Source organism: Neocloeon triangulifer, unplaced genomic scaffold (assembly GCF_031216515.1).
Source record: "Neocloeon triangulifer isolate White Clay Creek 2 clone unplaced genomic scaffold, ASM3121651v1 ptg000012l, whole genome shotgun sequence".
NCBI lineage: Eukaryota > Metazoa > Arthropoda > Insecta > Ephemeroptera > Baetidae > Neocloeon > Neocloeon triangulifer.
Window position 1 is genome coordinate 4,744,791 of NW_026775554.1, and position 22,345 is coordinate 4,767,135.

The 22,345-nt window shown below is 35.5% G+C and overlaps 2 protein-coding genes across 2 annotated transcripts; both read left to right on the plus strand.

The window, feature by feature from the left end:
- The first annotated feature begins 289 nt into the window (after nt 1-289).
- On the plus strand, nt 290-7,545 carry LOC132196663 (uncharacterized). Its single transcript, XM_059619458.1, has 7 exons — nt 290-581; nt 2,263-2,343; nt 2,413-2,484; nt 2,626-2,873; nt 2,924-3,082; nt 3,238-3,833; nt 4,316-7,545. Exons 1-7 carry the CDS (start codon nt 444-446, stop codon nt 4,573-4,575), a joined length of 1,554 nt encoding a protein of 517 aa, XP_059475441.1. The 5' UTR covers nt 290-443; the 3' UTR covers nt 4,576-7,545.
- Nucleotides 7,546-15,423: 7,878 nt separating this feature from the next.
- Nucleotides 15,424-17,496, plus strand: LOC132197108 (uncharacterized). Its single transcript, XM_059620183.1, has 6 exons — nt 15,424-15,602; nt 16,145-16,366; nt 16,441-16,474; nt 16,531-16,589; nt 16,657-16,771; nt 16,891-17,496. Exons 1-6 carry the CDS (start codon nt 15,456-15,458, stop codon nt 17,115-17,117), a joined length of 804 nt encoding a protein of 267 aa, XP_059476166.1. The 5' UTR covers nt 15,424-15,455; the 3' UTR covers nt 17,118-17,496.
- Nucleotides 17,497-22,345: the final 4,849 nt, after the last annotated feature.

Below are 22,345 nucleotides of genomic sequence, written 5' to 3' on the forward strand. Positions count from 1 at the left end.
AATGTTCTCCAGTCTCATTTTTGCATTTCTAAGGAAGTTGGTGAAGAAATAAGTTGGTCATTTGATCTCTAATACAATAGAAATAAAGTGTCCTTTGATATCAAGTCAATTTAAGCTCATTTGGGGACGTTATTAAGGTTATTTTTTTATTTCGGAAAAAAAAAACTCATTCGGATTCGCGGCTTTCACGCTGCGTTGCCACGTGCCTTTTCAAGGCCGCGGCAGGGCAAAGCTGCGGTCGGATGGCGGCGCCACCACGGTGTGCGACGAGCGAAAGGGGAACTAAGCGAGAAAAGAAAGAAAAGAGATGCTGATGCTGCAGCAGCGCGGCTGCGAGTAGCGAGTTTGGAGAAGGAAGAAGCGAAGAAGGAGTGTGTGTGAGCCGTGAGAGCGAGCGAGCGAGTGTTTGTGTTGTTGGAGGAGTCGGCCGCCGACGATACGAGATGTGCAGCGTGCCGAACAAATTCTACGAGCTGTGCCGCCTGTGCTTGTCGTGCGACGGCGTCAAGCTGTCCATCTTCGACGGCGAGGGCTCCCAACGCAACTTTCCTCTCAAAATCATGACGTGTCTCTCCGTCCTGGTACGCATCTGCTCGCAACTCGGCCCCGTCGGCCCCCTACGGGCGCCGCAGACCCCGGGTGACGCGCCCGGTGCCGCCGCCACGGCCTAAAAAAGGGCCCCGGGGGCCCGAAGGCGGCGCCGCCAGCGCCCCCCGACCGCTTTTTTATCTTATCTAAATTTAGCCCGTGACATATGTATCGCGTTTCTCCCTGCTTTTATCAGCAAACGCCAGAGGCTAAATTTGGTCGGCCTCCCGCGGGCCCCCTGAGCCGCCGGCCGCGGGGGGCCACCGTGGCCCCCGACTTTGATAACCCAGTCTTGAGGTCGCCACTGAGATTTCCCTGCCATTGGCGATTTGAGATAAAATAATTGTGCCGCCACACTACTTTCCTATCGGCCGTGAATTCATTCCTGGTTGTGTTTTTTTTTTATTTGACTCGCTCGACAGACGGTTTCTCTATAATCGGTCCGACTGATCAAACCTGAGAGCTCGTTTCCTTCTGTCTCGCGTGTGTGATGCAACCTTAAACAAACGGCTGCTTTCAATTTCGTCGCGATAAAATTTCTCTCTAAATTATTTTATTTTAATGCCCTAAATTAATTGATCCCGGTGAGAATTTGGCTCTTTTTCGTAAATTACGTCAAAATCATTGATTTTTATCGTGTCCCTCTCGAGCGGAATAAAAGTAAACAAAGCGAAAAGAAACCATTTGGTGGAGAATCAGCCGTTCGGTCATTGGCCAGCTGTCAGTTTAAAGCACTCGGCAAAAGTTCTGCGAAGGCAAAATTGTTTCAAACGACAGAGAATTTATTCTTCATCATGTAAACCGCAAGATTGCATTAATTGGAGCGTTAATTTTTGACAGATGAGAAGAAAGACGAGCAAAAGTTACTAGAACTGCATTTATTCAAATTATTATTTAATCTACAAATAAATAATTTTTTAACTGTGAAAAAAAAATGATAGGAAAAAAGGTGATCTAAAAGCCTAAATTTGCATGAGTATTGTTGCTCCCTTTCATTCAACATGACCACTGTCAAAATGATTAATGAACGAAATTGCTTTAGCTGTCAAACAATCAAAATCACTTACATTGTTGACAAACCAGTTTCGATATGTAGAGTAACAATGAAAACCTTTTATGTCAGTTAGGGTTTAAAAAAATTTTGGTTGATATTTAGATTTAAATTTTTATTCTACTAGAATTGATTGAGAATGAATCAAAATTATCCTTCCATGCAAATGTAAACAGAAAATAATTTTGCTTACTTTTGAATTTATATAGCTTTAATTAAATCCCTCACTATTTTACATTACTTAAATCATATTCATCGGAACTACAATCTTTTTCTTTGGAATTGTTCTGGAAAATTAAATTTTGTGAAATGAATGACGTTTTGTGAGCGGAAAGATAATACTAGTCAATTAATTTGGCAAAAACATTGCTTTTCTAACTGTGTTCTATTATTTTTAAATATAAATATAATCTTTTTAACTTTAAAGTTAAAAATAGTCGCAAGTAAGAGCATTTTTTTATATTAAAAAATAAAAAGTCCTTTCTCTGAATTTTCTATCATCGGATTGTGATATTTTTTACGGTTTGGATTCAGATTGACAGTAGCCTTATTTTATTTTATTTTTGTACTCCAAACTGGAAAACAGTGATGCATTTTGTGTGTGCTTGTGGTTTTGATTTCAGGTGTCTGAACACGACCTGCTGCCATCCTTGATATGCCACAGATGTGTTTACAAACTGGATGTGCTGTACGACTTCAGAGAGGTACAAACGAATTCTCGTCGCCGCAGCAAAAGTTGCCGAAATAACAACGATCTAATCGTTTTATTGCAGGTCTCGCGCAAGTCAGATCTCATTCTGAAGCAATACCTGAATTACACCCAGCAATTATCAATCTCTCGACAGGTAATTATTTAATTATAACCAATCAATGCAATTATTTGCTCTAGATAAATTTTGAATTTGTATTTCATTTCAGATTTTTTTTCTCAATAAAAAAGCTGAAATTTTATTTGATTCATAAAACCATTTAAAATTTGTTTCCAGGGGATTCAAGGAATGCAAGATGAAGGCAGTTCTGGTGCCGAAGATGAAAACATGCCTTCAAAAGGCGACGCAATGAGTTTTGTCAAAGTCGAGAGTGAGGAGCCGCCTGACGAAGATGAAAAAGGGGCGCCCCCTGAGGGCGATTCGGAGCCAGAGGAGGCCGAAGGAGCGCTGCAAATTGTGATGGGCAGCGACCAGGAAAGGGAAGACGAAAGTGACAAGGAGCACACGCCGCACCCCATCAAATCGTAGGAAGAAAAAATCTATTTTAAGGAAAATATTAATCATGAGTTTCCAGACTGCCAGCGCTACACAAGTTCACAAGAAAGTGGTCCGACAGTGGGACGAGAATGAAAACGGAGACTGGCGAGGCGGACAGTGCGTCCGAAGCGAGTGTCCAGGCTGAAAAATTTGTTCGAGACTTCCAGAAAAACACCATTTGGCTACAAAACATGAGGTTTGTTGAAATAAAATAAGAATTTTTAGATTACTTACAATAACTATGACATGCATTGAAATCATCAAACATGTTTAATCTTTTTGAATTCCAATTTAAATTTGAAATTGATATCTTAAAGATTAGCCCAATTTAATTTAAAATAACTTTTTCAGCACATTAAAACATGAAGAAGAGGATGAAGATTTGAATCACCCTACGCAGCCTTTTGACCTTCGCACCTTCATTTCGAGGACCCAAATGGCTCCCTCGTCCTCCAACTCCAAGTCGACGTCCTCATCAGGCATCGAGTTGCGACGGGCGGACGGCAGTTCCCTCCCAGGTGTGTCAGTGGCCGACCTGCTGGCAATGCAAGCAAGTCGCAACCACCAGCAGGAGCAGCACTCGGAAGAGGCACAGCCGGAGCCACCAGACGCCATGGACGCCGAGCCGCACTTCCTCTCGCAGCTGTCCAGCGCCAAGGGTCCTCCTTGGAACATTTTTAAGAAGCAGCCGAGCGTGGCGGCCAAACGGGTGGACCTTTGCTGCACCAACTGCGGCACCAAGACCACCACCATCTGGAGACGGAACGCCGAAGGCGACATGGTGTGCAATGCGTGCGGACTGTACTTCAAACTGCACGGTGTAAATAGGCCAGTCACCATGAGGAGGGACACGATCCACACCAGGAGGCGGCGGCCCAAGCGGCAGCGTACGAGAAACGCCCCCGAGAGCAACGGAGATCCCACTGTCAGTCCTCCCGAAGCTGAAGGTGATTGAAATTTGAAATTCAACATTATCTTTTTTTACATTCTATAGTTCAGAGTAAAGATTGTGTTGATTAATCTCTAGAACCAAATATTTACAATAATTATTCCTGAATTATTCATATATGAGAATTTTCATGGTCAATTTTCTTTTATTATCGAACTGAAAGTTTACGAAATAAGTTAAAAAAGGTTATTATTGAAGAAAAATGTAATTTGAATGTAAAGAACAGACCTGGGATTGCTATGCTAAGGCAAATTGAGGATACAAAATCAGCTTTCTTGGCGCCGAGGAAAGCTCTATTGTACTTTTGTAGCCTCATTTCCCTTAGCGACTATTTCCATTTAAGCTTTTTTCTTAAATCATTACTTTTACCTTCAATCAATTTTAATGAATTATTCACAATGGATCTCAACATATACCAATTTGTGTGGAAATATTTATTAAAAAAAAAAATTAATTTTAAATTTTGTATCACATTTGCAGAGCCATCGTCTCACATGCAAATCTCCAAGTCACTCCTCTTTTCACCAATGTTGCCCAACTTGACCATTCGTGCCTCATCAGACTCCTCTCAGCCCACTGGCCGAGATTCCGCCTCTCTGGAGGACGCCGACGACGAGGATGGCACTGCACTTGCCCTGGTCGCCGTCAAGACCGAGTTGCACGTGTCGGACGACGAGAGGGAGGAGCACGAGGAGGGCCCTCTCAACCTGGCCGCAACCACCACCACCTCCTCTCTCTAGGCACACTAAAAAAGAACACTACGACCCGTCTGCAGTTAATCTTCATGTGATCTGCCGCCATCTTTTGTTACTCTTCGTCTCTCTGTTATTTTTAAGTTTGGAATCTTTTTCTCCAGCCGTCCGCCCTCTCACTCTCAATACTCATCAAGATTTTTCAATACTCTAGACAAGAAATTGGGGTTGTGGAACAAAAACAAATGTGAGAGGCGCGCCGCAGGTTATGTTTTACAGTTGATTGAGATTTTTTAGTTTGAGTGGACCATTTTATTCTTTTTTTGAAAGACATTCCATTTCAAAACTCCTGGTCGCGTCCGTCTCTCTCGGCCCCAATGACTTGAAATTATTTTGCAGCTCTCTGTGCCTAGACTTAAGCTCGTAACGCTCCGTTTTAATTTATTACGCCATTCTCATCAATCGAACAACTCTCGGTCGTAGCTACTTATTCTTACACACATACGGAAGAAAACCGGAAGAGGCTGCCGCCGGTTTTTTCACCGTCGGCAGAATCTCTCAGCTGTGATAATAGCCATCACAACACAGACACGCAGGTGAAAATTGAGGACCTTCTGCGTCACTCACGCCGATTATTTATTGACAAGCAATAACGTGGTGAGAAAAATACGATTTTCCGCCATTATTTGTTACAGAGTTTGTCGTCCGACACGAATGTTCTCCAATAATTTTGACTATGATGCACAACCCTGCCAGTTTTATCATCACCTCATTTTATTTTCATGCATAGTCTAACAAGTTCCTTTAAAATAACCCACCATCATTACTACATTTTCCTATTTAAAATAAATTTTTTAAGCGTCGGGATTCTCAAATGCTACAATTAGAAACTGGTTTGTCTTTATCGCAGTTACCCGACTTGCAATCAACATTTGCATTATATTAATTATATTTATTTCACCTTTTATACTGGGTTGATAAAAATAGTCAAAATTAATGGAGCAGTTCAGTCGTTTCTCAACAGAACGGGGATGACGTCTTAATTATTTTTACTCATTTTGAATACAATAATTGATTAGTAAGGCACTTGAGTAATACTTCTGTGCTTATTGATACTTAATGAGATTAACACCACTTGTCCATGACTTTTGAGATATTAATGCTACATACACATACACTACTGTAATTACACATTATGCATTGCGTTTTTCGTAAATTATCTTGTAAGTCTTACTTGCTTAAGAATTCATTCATATATCATTATTTGGCTCTTGCTTGTTGCCAGTTGAAGATTTATCTCATTTTTGTGCTTATTTGTATTTTATAATTAATATCTCTTTTTTTTTAATTGATTAACGTATTGAGTAATTAATTTAGGGTTAGACTTTGACGGACAGTATTTTGATGGAATCAAAGACTAAAATAAAAGAGAATTTGGAGTTTTGTAAGTGCTGGATTAGTGATCAGTGTTTCGCAGAGTCAGGGTTATGTTGAACTTGCTTGGAAAATTTTATCAGCCAAAACTGGGCAACAATCTATTTATGTTTTGAAATTCGGGAGATAACTTTAAGCAAGCAAGCATTTTTCTTGAAATTTATCTCAGTGCTTGATGAGGTCACATTTTTCTTGCCGTGACAAAAAAGACGAACCTGTTAGTAAATTTCAGTATCTTCCATGTCACACTACTTATCTTTGTTTCAGAAAAAATTTGCTTTTTATTGTTTGCGTAAATTATTATTGGAAAGGAATTTAATAAGATTGAAATGTGATAGCTCCCTTTTTGAAGACCAGCCGTATGTGGAACTCGGAAGTTTGACCGCGCGCGCACCAGTAGAGCAATTTAAATGTGATTATTTTAGTTGCACTTCACAAAGAAAATTATTTTTGAAAAGATTTAAAGACTGAACGAGCAGGATATTAATGAAGGACACTAATTGAGGAAATTCTCAAAGAGTACAGAGCGAATTAAGATGTAAAATTAAATAAAATGTATAGCAACGATTTGAAAGATGAAAAAATTATAAACAAGCCATGATCTGTGCCTTTCGACAAGAAGTATTATTTTAGTTTTTCTTCATCTGTGTTTTTGGCACAAGAATTGATATAATATAAGGTTTCTGGCCCAATTGCAATAAATTGGAGTTCTCAGATGAATTTGTAGTACTTTGAAAAAATTTCAGGCAGACCCTTTTTTGTCAATAATGTACTTTTTGCAACACTTGCCAGTTATTTTGTAAACTACATAATTTATGTTTTAACACCGATTAATCACTAGTTTGTACATCTGTGCCATGTATTTTTCACTGACAGAGAGAGAAAAAAAATAACTCGGAAATACCTAACGCGCTTAACACACATTGAGAAACAATTTAAGTAATTATTATGTACTAACAATTATATACAAAGTAACCAAGTAATGTGTTGTTGTTTGAGAGACAGTAACATCCTGTAACAATTGAAATCTACAATTAATTAATTAATTAACTCATGCTACACACACTCTACGAATAGTATTTTTGAACACACACACTCACATGCTCAACTCGAAGTAATAATGGAACAGTATATGATATACCCTCAAATCAGCTAATTTGCTATTCTCTCCTCAATCGAATTTCTTCTCTGCATCTCTCTTTCTCCCCCAAATAAAAAACAACCTTGCTACCGTTATACATTTGTCGGCTCTCTTGTATAAGCAGCTCTCTGATATTATGATTAATGTAAACGAAGAGTATTAATTATTATCATTATGAAATTTTGTTTCACCTTCTGTTCTTTGTATATATTTATTTTTTATTTACTCCTCTGCTACTTTCTGCTGTATACACGTGGCTGGAAAAGAATCTTTATGAAATTATATGGTCAGGTTTATTACCGAAAATTTCTTGACTGCGAAAACCTCCTCAGAAATGAAGCTTGTGTAACAAAATAAAAATATTGAACACTGATTTGTTCAAGAAATAAAAAAAAATGACTTTTTATAGCCATGAACTAGCAAAAATATTTATTATCATTTGTTCTTCTCAGTCGATACCAAAAATTGAGATTTGAAAACGAGAAGAAAGGTTGTACAACTAGCTGATGTCTGTGTCTGCTAAAACGCCAGAAATCAAAAGAGACTCGGCCGCTGTGGTAAGCCCATAAATTGTATATGTTAATTAAAGCTGAGTTCTTTTAAGGTGGTTTAAGTTTTTTTTTTCAGAAATATTAAAGAGGTAAATAATTACACTCAAAATGTTCATTAAGTAAAATGAAAATTTATTAATATATTTTTCGTACATGTCAATCCTAGTATCCCTAGAAGTAAATAGTATATCTTACACTATTATTATGGATAATAATATTTTCTGATAAATTTCGGTGTGCGTATTTAAGAGGAATGAAAATCGTTGTCTGGATTTTCTAATAAAATGATCAGCAACAACAAAAATACAACCATATTTTCAAAACATAACCATCAGACTAGCAGTAAAATTAGCCACTTACAAATAAAGATTTTTCACATTATAAGCTATAAAAAGAATTGTATTTTCTCAATTTAACTATGTATCATCAAAATTTAACACAGTAGATTTCAAGATATTTCAGCTGATTGACACATAAATTTAATGCCAAGGTTATTAAAGATTTTAAACCAAAAAGTAATCTTGTTAAGCACATTGATGAAAGTATAACCTGATCACAAAAGGCATTACATTTGCAAGGCAAATACCCGTTTTCTAAGCTAAATCAGTTCTCAGTCTTGCAGGCAACAATTAAAAATTGCTAACGATGCATCACATATTTATATGAAAGCGTGAGATGAATTATTTTTTCCTGTAAGTTTATAAAATAATAATTATTTGTGTGAGAGATTCAAAAATCACTGGGCGTTGTCAACTCGCAAAAAGCATTGTAGTGCTCAAATTTTTTTTATCCTAAAATTACAATTGTTTGTGCGATTTATATTATGGCATAGTGTTTCTTCAAAAAGGGATCAAAGGAAAAAATTTCAGGCTGGACAATCCTGTTAGCCAGCAGGTAGAGGGCTGAGGTTGGGTTTTGTACCATTCTCTAAGGCACCGACCACAGCGTCCAGCATCTGAAGCTGCCCTTTGCCGAAATCTGCACCGTCCTCTGCCTGGTCCAGCAGCTCTGTGATTTCCTCCATCTGTATATTATTGAAAATATAACAAATTTGGCAAAAGAAATAAAAGTAAAAACAAACGTATTTCTCGTAGCTCTGCAGTCGATTGGCCTTTTGGAAGTCTTCGTACAGAGACTTGCTTCTAAAGACGAGCAGCACGAGAAAGAGGAAGAGCACGGCCGCGAGGGTGGAGGACACTGCCCTTGGACAGCCGCCGCGTACGAAAATCATCTTGTCCACCTCTCATTCTATATACACACTTGCGGTCAACACTTCTGCATTGCGGCGTTCATTATATTTGCCCAATGTCCAAATCGCTCCTCCTCGTCATTTAGAGCTGCAAAATTTGATTTATCAAATTATTAATAATTTTTGGTTAAAAAAAATTATTTGTCTTACAGAGCAAGAGATAAAATTAGAGTACATGAGTGTATTCTCTGGATCACTCGAATCTGGATAGTCAGGATAATAACAAAACAAAAATCTAGCTCAATGTTTCGCTCACCAGCTGGCGCGGAAGAATTCGACTGCAATGACTATGAACAACAGTCCGCAATATGAAATAGAGACCTTATATATAGGGTTGCATTTAATTATTAAGATAAAAGAGAAAAATAATTCATCTAAAAAATAAAACTGAAACTAAAAATTATTATTTAAGCCTAATTTTAATGGTCAATTTTAAAGCTTGGTAATTTTTAATGATCTGTTAACTCTGCTGAGAATTCTCGGGATTTTTTAAATAAAGTAGCGCGAAAAAATCTCTCTGTGTCCCGAGAGCTTCTAATGCAAAAAATAATCCATTCCATATAGTTTGGATATTACGTACGTTTATACGTTAGCAATTTGAAAATCGATGAAGAGAAAAGGATACCAGCACAAAATTATACTAAGCAAGGCTGATTCACAGTTAATGATCACCGCACGAATTTGTGTTGACTTATTCTACTTCCACGCTTCACAAAGCAAAATTTTTAATTTGTAGAGAATTTCACAATCTTGAATTGATTCATGATGTGATGTGTGATGATGTTCTTTTGACCTCCACCGAGAAAGCTCATGAATTATGGAGCCGAAGCGTGTAGGGCTGGATATTATTTTCCAGATTTTTGGGCAGAATTTTTCGAGTAGCCTGACGACTTGTAGAAATTTTCTAAAATAATTTTTCTCTCAAAATCTTCCTGCTAAAATAGTGACAAATCATTTAAATCATCTAATAAAACCTATACCACCCAAAATTTTGGTGTAAATTATTAAGTTACATGAAAACCGCATCAAACTCTTGAGCAGTGTTTGTAAATAAAAATAATTTTTACAATATTTTGAGACAGCCGCCGTCAAGATCTTAGATATACAACCTGCTCGACGTGCGTGCACAACAGGTCACAAACTTCTCTGCTGACGCATTTTCTGTACACGCGGCATAAAAATTAGATCTTCTATAGTTAGTCCACAAATAATAAAATTCATATTCATAATTTCTTTTTAGCTAAATTATTATTTTTGTTATTAAAGTTGTTTAAAATTCATTAATTCAGCAACTTTTAATTTGACGGATTGATCTGGATTCAGGGCGTTGCCCTCTTGGGTCATCGGCCGCTCGAGTTGGCGCGCTGACTCACGCACAAAGTTGCCCTTTTTCCGTCTAGTGGGTCAGGTCGTTAGGGAATTAATCGTCAGCCCGAGGCGAATTTTTGCACGGCCGTGGCTGCCGCAGAGAAAGTCGACGAGCTGCGATCGAGAGAAGCGAGCTGACCTAACCTTACGTGTTGGACCGCGGGTTCACTGAACCAAGTGTCCAACCGACAAAAGTATCAAGTAGAGTGTTCTGATTTCTTTCTCTTTAGACGAGATCTCGTGACGTAATCGCGGGTGGGAATATATAGATTTCGAGAGGGCTCAATGAAAGACGAAAGACTCCGACCGGAGGCTGAATGGAAATTTCCAGGGTGTTGCGTGACAAACAAAGGTCACGCGTTCACTTAAAATAATTGAATGAAATACCAGCAGCTATATTAATAGTTATATATTTGTAGTGTGGATGATGCTCGTTTTCTCGGGTTTTGTGGTTGACAGCTGCAGGCCACTGCACTGCACCTCAATCAGAACATCATCAGAGACGCAGATAGATTTACTCTTTTGCTAATAATAGTTTAATAATTTAACAAAAAATTATCAAGTACAACTATTAAAGTAATCGCATTATGATCTTAATTATGAATGCACAAAAAAAAGTTTTGCAAGATTTTTTCAATTTTTGAAGCAAAAAATTTATATATGTGTTGTATCGATAAATATTTATGGTACATAGTAATAAATATATAATATTAATGTATTTAAATATTTAATATGAAATAATTACTATCTATATATTTAAAATATATTTTGATTAAGGTGTTTTTTTGTTTGTTCAAAAGTGAGAGTTAAAAAAGTCCAACTATAATTTGTCATTTTAACACTAGGGCAGGTAAATTAAAAATGTAATTGGTGATTTTAAGTATTTCAAAATGTCGAATGAACTACCTAAAAATTGTAATTGTTTTAGTTAGCAGACATATATCAGAAATTCAAAATTCTTTAATTTTTCTAATCTTTATGAAACCAAGAAATAAGGCGCACTCCTAATCTACACAATTTAAAAACTTTTATTTATTGAATAATATTCTATAAAATAAAACCTTATTAAATAAGACATATAAATTTTAAAGCGCCTAAAGGAAACTCTCCATAATTGCTGTCGTAATAAAAGTTGAACTGATTGGCAGGCCGTTTCCTTCGATAACGAGAAACTACTCTCGGGGGAAAACCTCAGCACATCTGGCAGCTGCAAAGGTCAAATAGTTCCTTAATAATTTAGTTGAGTCATTTAATTGAGCGATGGCGAATTCCGATTCAATCAAATGACACATGCCTGGCAGGTTGCATAATTCATATAAATTTCTTTTTAAAAAAGTTAAGTATATAATAATATGTCAATGATGATAAAATTTGTGGATACGCTTATTAATCAGCAAATACAATTGTTACATCTCAAATTTTTTGTCTTTTTATTAATATTATTATTTATTTTTGGTTACATTCCCACTTCATTAGCAAATTAAAAATAAATACAGATTCCGGGTCTTGTTTTTTTCTTTCTGCTAAAAATATGAAAAATACACTAAATTAGTTTTAATTGACTCGCACGTTGTTACAGAAAATGGAATTATGTAAATTATCTTTTCTGCCTCTTATTTACTTGAAAAAAATCCCACTCAAAACGTATGATTTGAGCTGTCAGTAAAACAAGATTACAGATCAATCGGTTGGAAGAAACCAGTTGAGCATGGAAATTATTATGGCTGCCTTTTTCGCGGTATTTTCCTTGGCTCGATCTCTCGCGAGTGAGTGAAGATAATTGCACGTTTCGCGCGCGGTCACGGCAGACACAGCGGCGACTGGCTCTTACTTAAATGACCAAGGGCATCACTCACACAACGCAGCACGCACCGAACTGGCTTTCCATGCACAATCACTGCAGGCCAAATTCCCTGACACCGCTCGTTTTATTATACCCGCTGCCTTTTTTTTGCGAAACAATCTCAAAATCCTGGAGAAATTCATAAAGGTGTAATTACACGCATACAATGTGGCTTTTCGCACGTACTTGACGTTCACTCAAAATAGCTTTAATTATTGGTTATGTCAAGCAATAAGATTTAGTCCGGCAGGTTTTTTGTTCCAAGTATAGGAAATCCTTATAATCTGAAACTGTTTCCTTTTACAGGAAGTCGATTTAATTTTAACTTCTATGAGCGAAACTTAACTTTTTGATATGTTTTAATTCCTATGAAATAATATTATAGTATTGCAGATGGTAAACACTACTAGTCAAGAAGTTTCATTACTTCTCAAATATTAAAATTAAACAATTATTGGCCAGTTATAGAAATTACCTTTGAGAAAAATAAAAAATATTTTGACTGATTTAACAATTATTTCTACCTCTCTAGAAAAAACCAATTTCTTTCTCTGCAACCATAAAAAAGTGATCTGAAAATTTAAAAGCTTTCAGTTTTATTATTCTGTTCCAAGGAAGTATTAAAAAGGGCACTTCAAAAGACTAAACCAGCCCAAGCTATTGTTATTATCGATGAAATGCATTCAAATTGTGTGTTTTTTTTTTTTTTTTTTTTTTTTTAACAGAAATCTTTTATCCTATTCGAAAATTGACGACTCCTCATTGGTATAAGCCAAATCTGGCCAAATCAAGTCCTTGTAAAAATTGACAAAGGCAATTTTTTTGTGATGGTTCGAAGAGAATTGTTTATTTTTATGCTTAATCTTTTATTAATCTCAAAAAGTGTTGCAACAGCATAAAGTTCCTGGTTAAAACCACATCTGTTTCTATGTATAAAAATGTAAATACAGGAAATCACTAATTAAGAAAAAATAAAATAATGGAACTTCTTTTGAGAACGAGCTTTTTTTATAATTTTGGGGATATCCAACTGCTTTGAATTTGCTGATGTATTTATTTTATTTTTTGTTTCTAGCTAGTGGTTTGGTAAAAAAGTTAAAAATTCATTTTTTATAGTAATAATTTTTCCTAAAAACAATGTGACGCGACTCTAAAAATGGGAATTAAATGATACTTAATTTCATATGATTTTTTTTCCAAAGTAACGTTTTAACCACACAATGTTTTTTTTTTCATTATTTTTATTTTTAGAAAATAATTGAAATTATAAAATTTTAACTGATTTTAACGGAAGTTTTTATTACATTTTTCCTCGTAGCTTTTAGCTTGGCCGAGGCCTACGTGACAAAAGGAGACGGGACGAACAAAACTGCAATCAATCAAGTGGACGAATATATAGCAACAAGTGTCTCAGTCAGCAGAGGAGAAAAGGAAAAGGGTTTGTTTCGGCTTCGGCAACAAAGATTGGCATGTGTAAAAGTCACCTTGACGTATGCGCCCGGCCGCAAAACACAATCCCCCTAGGCGGCGCGCACCTGCGACTGAGTGAGTGCGGTTTCGCGAATAATTATTCATTCATCAGCCCGGCGGACGAACGGACGGACCAACTATGAGAACAGAGAGGAAGGGAAAAAATAATGGTCTCGCTGCAGCCAGGCGGTCTGGCCGCCGAGATCGAGGCCCCGGGGCATCAAAACACCTGCTCTGGATCGGCGGCAATTAAAAAAGTATAATAAAAAAATCCTCCAGAGTTGGAAGATTCCAAAAAATGGACAGAATCCGGACCTGCTTGAATTTCAGCTTGGACATAATAAAAAATTTAATTAACATTAATTTTAGAAATGTAATCTAAAAAAATAATACTTGATTATATTGATGGAGTGTTAATGAATGTTAAAGATTTGACCTAGGAAAATTTTAGTATTACTAAAAGTTTTGATTTTTCTAATCTTTCATAAAAGAAGATATTAATTCTAGAAAAGTTGGATAATTCTAAATAGAAGTTTAATTATTAAGAAATTGAATGTGACAATTAAATTTTGCAAATTTCAATTATGGCTTGAACCTACAGTTTTAATGGAGGATCCATAAATTAAATTTTGTGTTGTGTATGAGTTGAAAATGAAATTTAACTAAAAAATGTTTTACAATTTATTGGAACAAAAAATACGCTTTTTAACAAAAAATTATCTGCTATTATTTCAGCAAGGCCCACCACAAATGAGACGGTCTTGCCTGTTGCAAATAATTTTTAAAAGTTGTACTTTTGCAAGAGTCATGCGATATCTTCATTTATCCTCTCAAGTCTCGGCTGCGGTTTCTCTTATTATTTTGCACACACTTGACTTACGTAACCACCCTGCGCTATCGCATTTCCATTCATTTAGTTATTTTATTTTCCACATTTTTAACTTTAAGAAGTTTTAAAAAAATTTGAAAATTTGGTTGACAGTTGGCGCAGATAGCGAAGCTATGCAACCTGTCGAGCATCCGAGCCTCGCGTGTTGCCGACGACGATTTTTTTCTGCAATTTCCGATTCTGTGCTATTTGAAATTGGAGCGAAATTTCCTTTTTTTATCAACAGGTGTATCGTTTTACGAGTTTGCGATGGAAATTTTATTATGTGTAGCTGGAGCACGAGTGAGTCATGCGGCCGGCGGCGAAATCGCGCCTCAATCAACTTTGCTATCATCAACCCGGTCGCCTGCTCGGATGGATGGCGTGCATGCCGTGTGCAGGACAAAAAGTGTTTGTTCCTCGGCTTGTATCTACATCAATCACTTGCATGTGCGCGCGTGACATTCAGCAAGGTGAAGTAGAAAGAAAGAAGACCAGAGATGCTGCTCCTTTTTCGCTCTCTTGTTTCGAGGCAAACTTTGCCAACCACTTACGAAAATAAATTAAATTCCAACTCAAGACTATTATAGATTACGACTACGAGTTAAACATCATGAATATTTCGACCAACAAAATAATACAATAAATCTTTGAAATCCAATATTTTCTCTAATTTTATAAAAAAAAATTTTGCATCTTTAATAGCTTTTTACATTTTTAATAATTTTTTTTTTTTCATATTTCACATCATACATTTATGGAAAAAAAAGAGTTCGATTTATTGCTGGCACTTCTTTTATTTTTCCAACTTGCTTGTATTTATTAATTTAATAAAAAAAAGCATCGATAAGGCACAGGAAATTCCTGCTTGTTGTTTTTGCTCTCATTTGATTGGATTATAATCCGATTTGTTGGACTAATTTAATCTAAAACCGCAAAGGAAATGCGTAGAAACAAGAAACTTATAAATTCGTTGTAAATTTTATTAACCTCTCACATTGGCCATGCCGACGTCATTGCCAAAGCGGGCTGCAAAGCCCAAGAAAAAGAAGGGCTTAGAAGCTTTGTGGGCCGCTTTTGTTGTCACGGCCCTCGTATACATCTGTAGTGCTGTAGCTGTGAACATTTTTCTCTATCTTTTTTCTGACAAGGTGAGCTTGATTTTCTAATATTCACATATCTTATCATTCAACAAGAAGACTAAAAAATGTCCATGAATTATTAAGAAGTACTTCCAAAACGTCTCTGAAAAATCGCGTAGAGTTCGCGTGAACCTTCTCTCCAGTAATACCGCAGCTCCTAAAATATTCAAGTAAAAATTGCAAATAATTTCCTATATACATTTTTTCAACTGTCAGGGAATTAATTAAATATTCTTTGAAAATTTGCATAAGTCATAAGTTGTTTATTCTAGCATATATTTGATTTAATGAAACATTCAAAATGATTTCTATTTTACCTTTTTTTGCTAGCGCATTTCCTTCAGCCGTCAACCATAATTTTAGTAACAATATTACGAGACGATATGAAGATGAAAATGGGGGGATTCTCATTCAGTCACGAATTGTAAGATTTGTAAGGTTATACACAATTTTAAATTCTTAAACTTCAGCTGGGGTGGGGGGGAGGGTTCGATATAAAAAAGGCAGTCAAAAAATTTTAACTGAAAATAACACATTTCTGTAATATACAGATTTGCCAAGTTCAAGAGAATGTTTTGAGTGACAAAAAATTGCTCTTGCTGGTTGTGGAAAACCTAACTATGACCAGCGGGCTACTGCAGAAGAGTCGGAATGAAGCCAAGAATTGGTTCAATGCTTTAAACAGTGCCAACAATCAACGCAGTAATGATGTGAATAGTCTCATGACCAAGCTCAATTTGTTGAACGCCACCTCCAGACAAAACTTTGAAAAGGTTAGAACTCATCTCGAACAAGAATTAAGGATTTTTATATTATCCCCTGTGTATCAACATTCCAAAATTTTCAGATCATCAGCACTCCACTAGATTGCCTGAAGGCCAGTAAGTAACGCGATTGCTGATTCGTTTTCCCGAATAATTTATGTTTTAATTTCCAGAATCAGTTGCATTAACAAGATTGTCGAATGGAAAAAAATACTTATTTCCTACTCTAGACGTTAGTTTACATTTCCCTTTCTGAAATTCGCCACTAAACTTGATCTCAATAAAATTGTTTTTTATAGACTAGAAGGAATTGGCATTCTGCAAAAAGTTATTGCTCTCAGGAGGGGTTGCACCTGGCTAACTTAAAAACGCAGGCTGATATTGACGTTGTTTGGAATGAAACTAAAAGATTAGGTAAATAACGTTATTTTTTATGGTTTAAATGGCAACACAAATTGGAAATATGCAAAATCTAACGCGGAAAAAAACTTGTATTGAAGTAAATTATTGTTATAATAAAACATTACTTCCAGGCCAGGGTGATTCATGGGTCTCCGCAAGAGACTTTGGGAGCACAGGCCAACCTGAGTTTTATTGGCAAGATGGTACATTTTTGGCATCGGATAGCGCTTTGTGGTGGGATGCCTCTGCTAAGAAAAGTGGATGCGCAGAAATTCAACCGAGTAGGGACAATAAATTGAGAAGATATGGATGTTCCAATAGCCAAAGATTCATTTGTGAACTTCCTGCAGAATGTTAGTGAAACTCTTCAGCTAAATTAAATTAATCCTTCAATACTTTTAATTAGAGGTAAAATAAAATAAAACGCAATAAAATATTTCACAATACCAATCGTGGATCGTAACTTTTCTGCGCTTGGCTTCTTCAGAGTGGCAAAGTTTCCAATTTGCTTGTTTATTTTTTATAATCTAAGAGTTAACTCTCTAAGATGATTTTACGTTTAAATTATTTAATATACATATTAAATAATACATGTATATTTAAATTATTTCATTTTATTGTTTTATTGTATTTTATCCTTATTAATTTTTGATAACTATGTATTCTTTCATGAAATATTATACTTTTTTGTGCTCTACGAGGCGCAGAATGACAAGAATTAATTAAACTGTCAAAAAATCCTTACTTCCTCTCCTTTTACTTTAGGCAAATGTTTTTGTTTTCAATTCTAAAAATAATTTATTTTTAATTTCTAACTTCAGTTTCATTTCTTTGGTCCAATTTAAATTCGCTTTGAAAGTTGAAATTTCCAAATTTCAAAGCAAAGCGAATAAAAAAAAAAATAAAATAAAATAAAAAAATAGAAGACAACGGTTATCACTGTCAACTCGTGTGTGGGTAAAAATTGTACGGCTGCCTTTGTGCAAACGGGAAGCCTGCAAAGGGCGCGGGCGAGAGTGGTAGATCTAACTGATCACCTTAAAAGCAAATGCTCATTATCGGCTCAGCGTGTCAACAAAGGAAAAGCTGGGGGTGCCGAAATTGCGTCGTTGTTTTCCATCCCCCGATCGGTGTGTAGTAGAAAAATCAGATGCGCAAAAAATAGAAAAGGGTGACCTTTGTCTCTTTTTGCACGCGCTACGAGGGGAAAAGCAGGAGTTTTCGATTTCGGGGCCACTCGAGCGTTAATTTCGTTGGAATGTGATAATTGCACGTGTGTTGCTCGTGTAATTAGGCCCGCCTGTTTTGGCTCCGCGCAGAGAGAGAGATAACGAAAAAGAAAAAGACAGACGGACAGATGCAGTTTTCGTTTCGGCCGCGGGCACAACAGGTGCAAATCGTTCGATTTATTATTTCGCCTTGGACAAAATTTTATGCGTTTTGGACATTTTGTATCCATTCAATAATTTATAGAGGTTTTTTACTAAAAAAAAACAAAAATTATAAAATTCTTTAAAAGCTTTAAAAATTTAATAAATAAGAGCTGAAATAATTTTAGCTTCTGCGATTTTTAACTCAATAAATAAATGAAACTAATACAAGTTTTTAGAATTTTCTAAATCGATTGAAACAGATCAGATTTAAATTTAGTCAAATTTAAGCACAAAATCAGCAGATGGAGTGGAAAAATTATTTATAAAGTGCTTCAGTATGCACAAGTTTGCCCAATCTGCAAACAGGCGATTTTCGTTCGATGAGTCAGTTGACTTTGTAAGCAGCAAACAAGTCGGCCGTGATTTAAGTCGTTGACCTTTTTATTTGATTAGAATATAAATTGAAACAATCAATAAAAGAGTTTAAAATTTCCTATAAAAAAATGATTTAAAAGAAATTTAATTTAATCCTTTTATTGAAATACATATTTTTTTCAAGTTCAATTCACTGTTCTAAAATAATTAATAAGTTTCCACGATTCTTTTTTATTTGTTTGGATCTGGTTTGGATTATGTCTGGCCAGAGAGGCCGAGATGAAGGGGGGGCACCTGTGACTTATGCAACCATTGCGACGCTCGCGCGCGACAAAGTGCGTAGAAGGAAAATAGTGCGCCGACAATTAAGAAACAATAGAGGCCAATCAACCTAAGGGGCAGCTCGAGGAAAAAAATGTGAACACATAAATACACACACACATACTCACGCGGAGCGCGTCATCGCCCACTGCCCCCCACGTCGGCTAGATCCAGTTTCATTTTCTTTCTACGCACTAGACAAATTATCATTATTACACGCAGCGCTACACACACTTTCGAACAATAGCAAATGACAAATGAATGACTGCACCCAGCAGCACCGATGGATGACCCCATGGTGAAAAGGTTGCCCAAACAAAAGAACTTTGGCAAGCAACTTCATAGATAACAAAAGCATTTATTATTAGTATCGAATAAATCAAATTCAAAGCATTTAAATTTTCATACTTTCAATACTTTTTTCTGGAAATTTGAAGCGCATTACGGCAGTGCTAAAACAAATTTAATGCAGATGAAGTGTTTAATATTAGTTGAAATCTTACTTTAATTATTATACCATTATTTTGCACTTTATGATGATGTATGGTAAACGTCATTGAATTGTCAATGCTGCAATTTCCTGAAATTTCGTATGAAAATTATTAAAAAAATAAATAAAAATTGAAGATAATTGTTTGATGCTTATGATACCATTGATTTTAAATTAATCAACCGAAACATTTGAATTTCTAGGAGAGCAGTTTTTTGAAGTTAGATCGACCCAAAGAAATTTATTGTTGAATACAAATTTGTGATAAATATCAGTAAAATAAATGTGTCAATTACATTGCCCTAATCATAAGTACAACAGTAAAATTTGAATTTTCATGACAATCAACAACATGCCCGTTTAAAATGAAAAAGTAGATATAGATCAGAACTTTTGAGTTCAACTATAATCTTCTTTTGAGTTTTCCTGGGATCGCATCAATTGCAAGAAAGCCTTGTGGTGACTCACATATAGGTCACTGTGTTAGTATTTTCAAATATTTTTAAACACGATAATAAATGTGAAAAATAAATGTGATAAACTTCACAATATCTAACTCAATTTGGAAAGAAAAAATTTGATAAAAGCAGGTATTCAAATTTAATAAAAAACGTATATTTTGCATAGAATTTTCAATCTTTTTCATACATTATTTAAAATTTACTGTAACCCTAAAAATAAATTTTGATTCTCTACAAAAAAGCTAAGATTGCTGAGTAAACAAAATCGCCTCAAATAATCATGGCTGAATATAAAAAAAATATATCGTTGGGAACTTTCGAGTTTGGCCAAATCTGCATAGGAGATAAAGGGGATCGATTGAATGTGGACTCTAATAATAAGCGTATTAATGCACACATAGGTCACTGTGTCAGTGTGTTAGTTTTCCATGTCACGAATTGTTAAAAAACCAAAATATTATTTTTTAAATTTGACATTGAAGAGCATTAAATAATAAGCTGATGCTTGATCAACATTCCGCCTCTACCATAAATGTAAGAACCATTGTAGAAAAGTTGTTACTGCTTTCTTAAAATTAGAAAATATCAGCAGGCAAAGAAAAATCCCCCAGTAAAATAAGCGATGATGGTTTCTCAGATTTAACTTTTACATGGAGCATTAGAGAAAATTTGATTTTTTTTTTCTTCACAAATTTCAATTTTGAATGCACCTGGCCACTGGTCTTTCTTTAGGTATAAGGTCAAAAGGTAGAAAGTATACAAAGTGTAGCTAGAAGAAAAATCTGTTTAGAGTTTCAAGGATTTTCAAACATTTTAGAGTGGGGAAGAAATATTTGCGTTTTCGAACAAAATTTCTTCTTTTTAGGGTTTCAAAAATTAACAAGAAATAACAATTTGTCCCATTTTTAAATAATCAACCCTTTATGAAACAAAATTAATTTTTGTTTTGAAGAACTACTACTCAATAGTAAAATAGTAAGTGTTGAAATATATTGGATTTCTGAGTAAAATAAAGTGTAACATAAATTACACGCAAGAACAAACAGTTTAAATTTTACTCCACGATTGATGCATTTAACAATTGTTGAGCGTGAGTATTATATTTATTTTTCGCGTGCCTTCTCGGAAGCGGCGACCTTTGAGCCTGTTTTTCACTCTCGGCGTATATTTTTTAATTTACTCTCGATCGATAATGGTGGTAAATATTTTGCATGCGCCAACACACCAGAAGCAGATCGACGTGAGGGCGTCAACGAAAGCCACTCGGCCGGAACGCATTCAATTAATTTTAGGTCGAGCGGTGCGGTTTCCATAAATAAGCGGTGCGGTTTCGCCTTTGGCTAAAAATATAAAAATTCAGGTAATCCGAGTCGAGCAGGAGAATGGGATGAAACAAAGGAATAATAAAAAAAGAAAGGAAGAAAGAAAGAGTTGCTGATTGCAAACGCACTTTGCAATCGGAATCGCCGCGGGGTGGCTATTAAATTTGCAAGTGTACGCGAAAAGCAATTGGCTTCCACGAAGCAGGAAAATCGGCGCGAAATATCTCCGTTATGTTACATCAGCCCAAGATTCATTGCTAGAAAGTCATGCTTCGCTCCAGAGGTTAACTTGCAGCCCAAATTGGGGGCCTGATGACGTCAATAAAATCTCACCATTCAGTATTTTTTTATTATAATTTTTCAACCATCCTTTTTCATATAAAATAAAACTTATAAGGCTTGAAGGAATAATTTCATCCGAGTTTTGAACTTTTACTAAAAAATATAGACAGACGAATGTGATTTTATTTATTCGTTTTCGTCGATTTTTTTCAAACTTTTTATTAATTATTTTTAGTAATATATTCACAGATGAATTACAAATAAAATATAATAAAAATATTCCCCTACCATAATAAGTACTTAAATTGAGTCGGTCATTATACTGCGCTATTGTTGAACGAGCCTCCTGTCACGCGACTCTCAACGACCAATCGAAACCCACCACTAGGCTCTTTCACAAAAATGAGTGAGCGCGAGACGCGTAATTAAGCCTAGCCAAGCGTTCCAAATTGAGGCAAAACTCGCATTCTTTTATTGAATGTGGATCACCCGAGTATGCAATCAGTCTATGGGCGCACCTTCAAATTCCAAAAACAAAACCAGCACTGAAAATTTTAAATTGTAAACATTCAAGATAAGTAAACAAAATTTTAGAAAAATTCATCTAAATAGATTTTAGTATAAAACAGACGTTTAGGAAAATAAGGTGATTTAATGTAAATGAGTCTGGGAAAAATTTATAACTGAAATTATGTGGTCCATGGTGTTCCAGTTTAAATAAGAAAAAATTACGTATTTTGTCTGACATTTGTGATAGATTTTTTTATTCAAAAGAGGTAATTAGATGATCAATTCATTATTCATCAAAAACAGCAATTTTTAAGTGACAAAAAAACCTCTAATTTATTTAAAAATAAATCATAAATCCATTGATCACTGATTTCAAAAACATAATAAGATATAAATCTGTTTTAAGTAAAAAATAATTTTATTTTTTCATTGAAATTTATAATATCTTATAA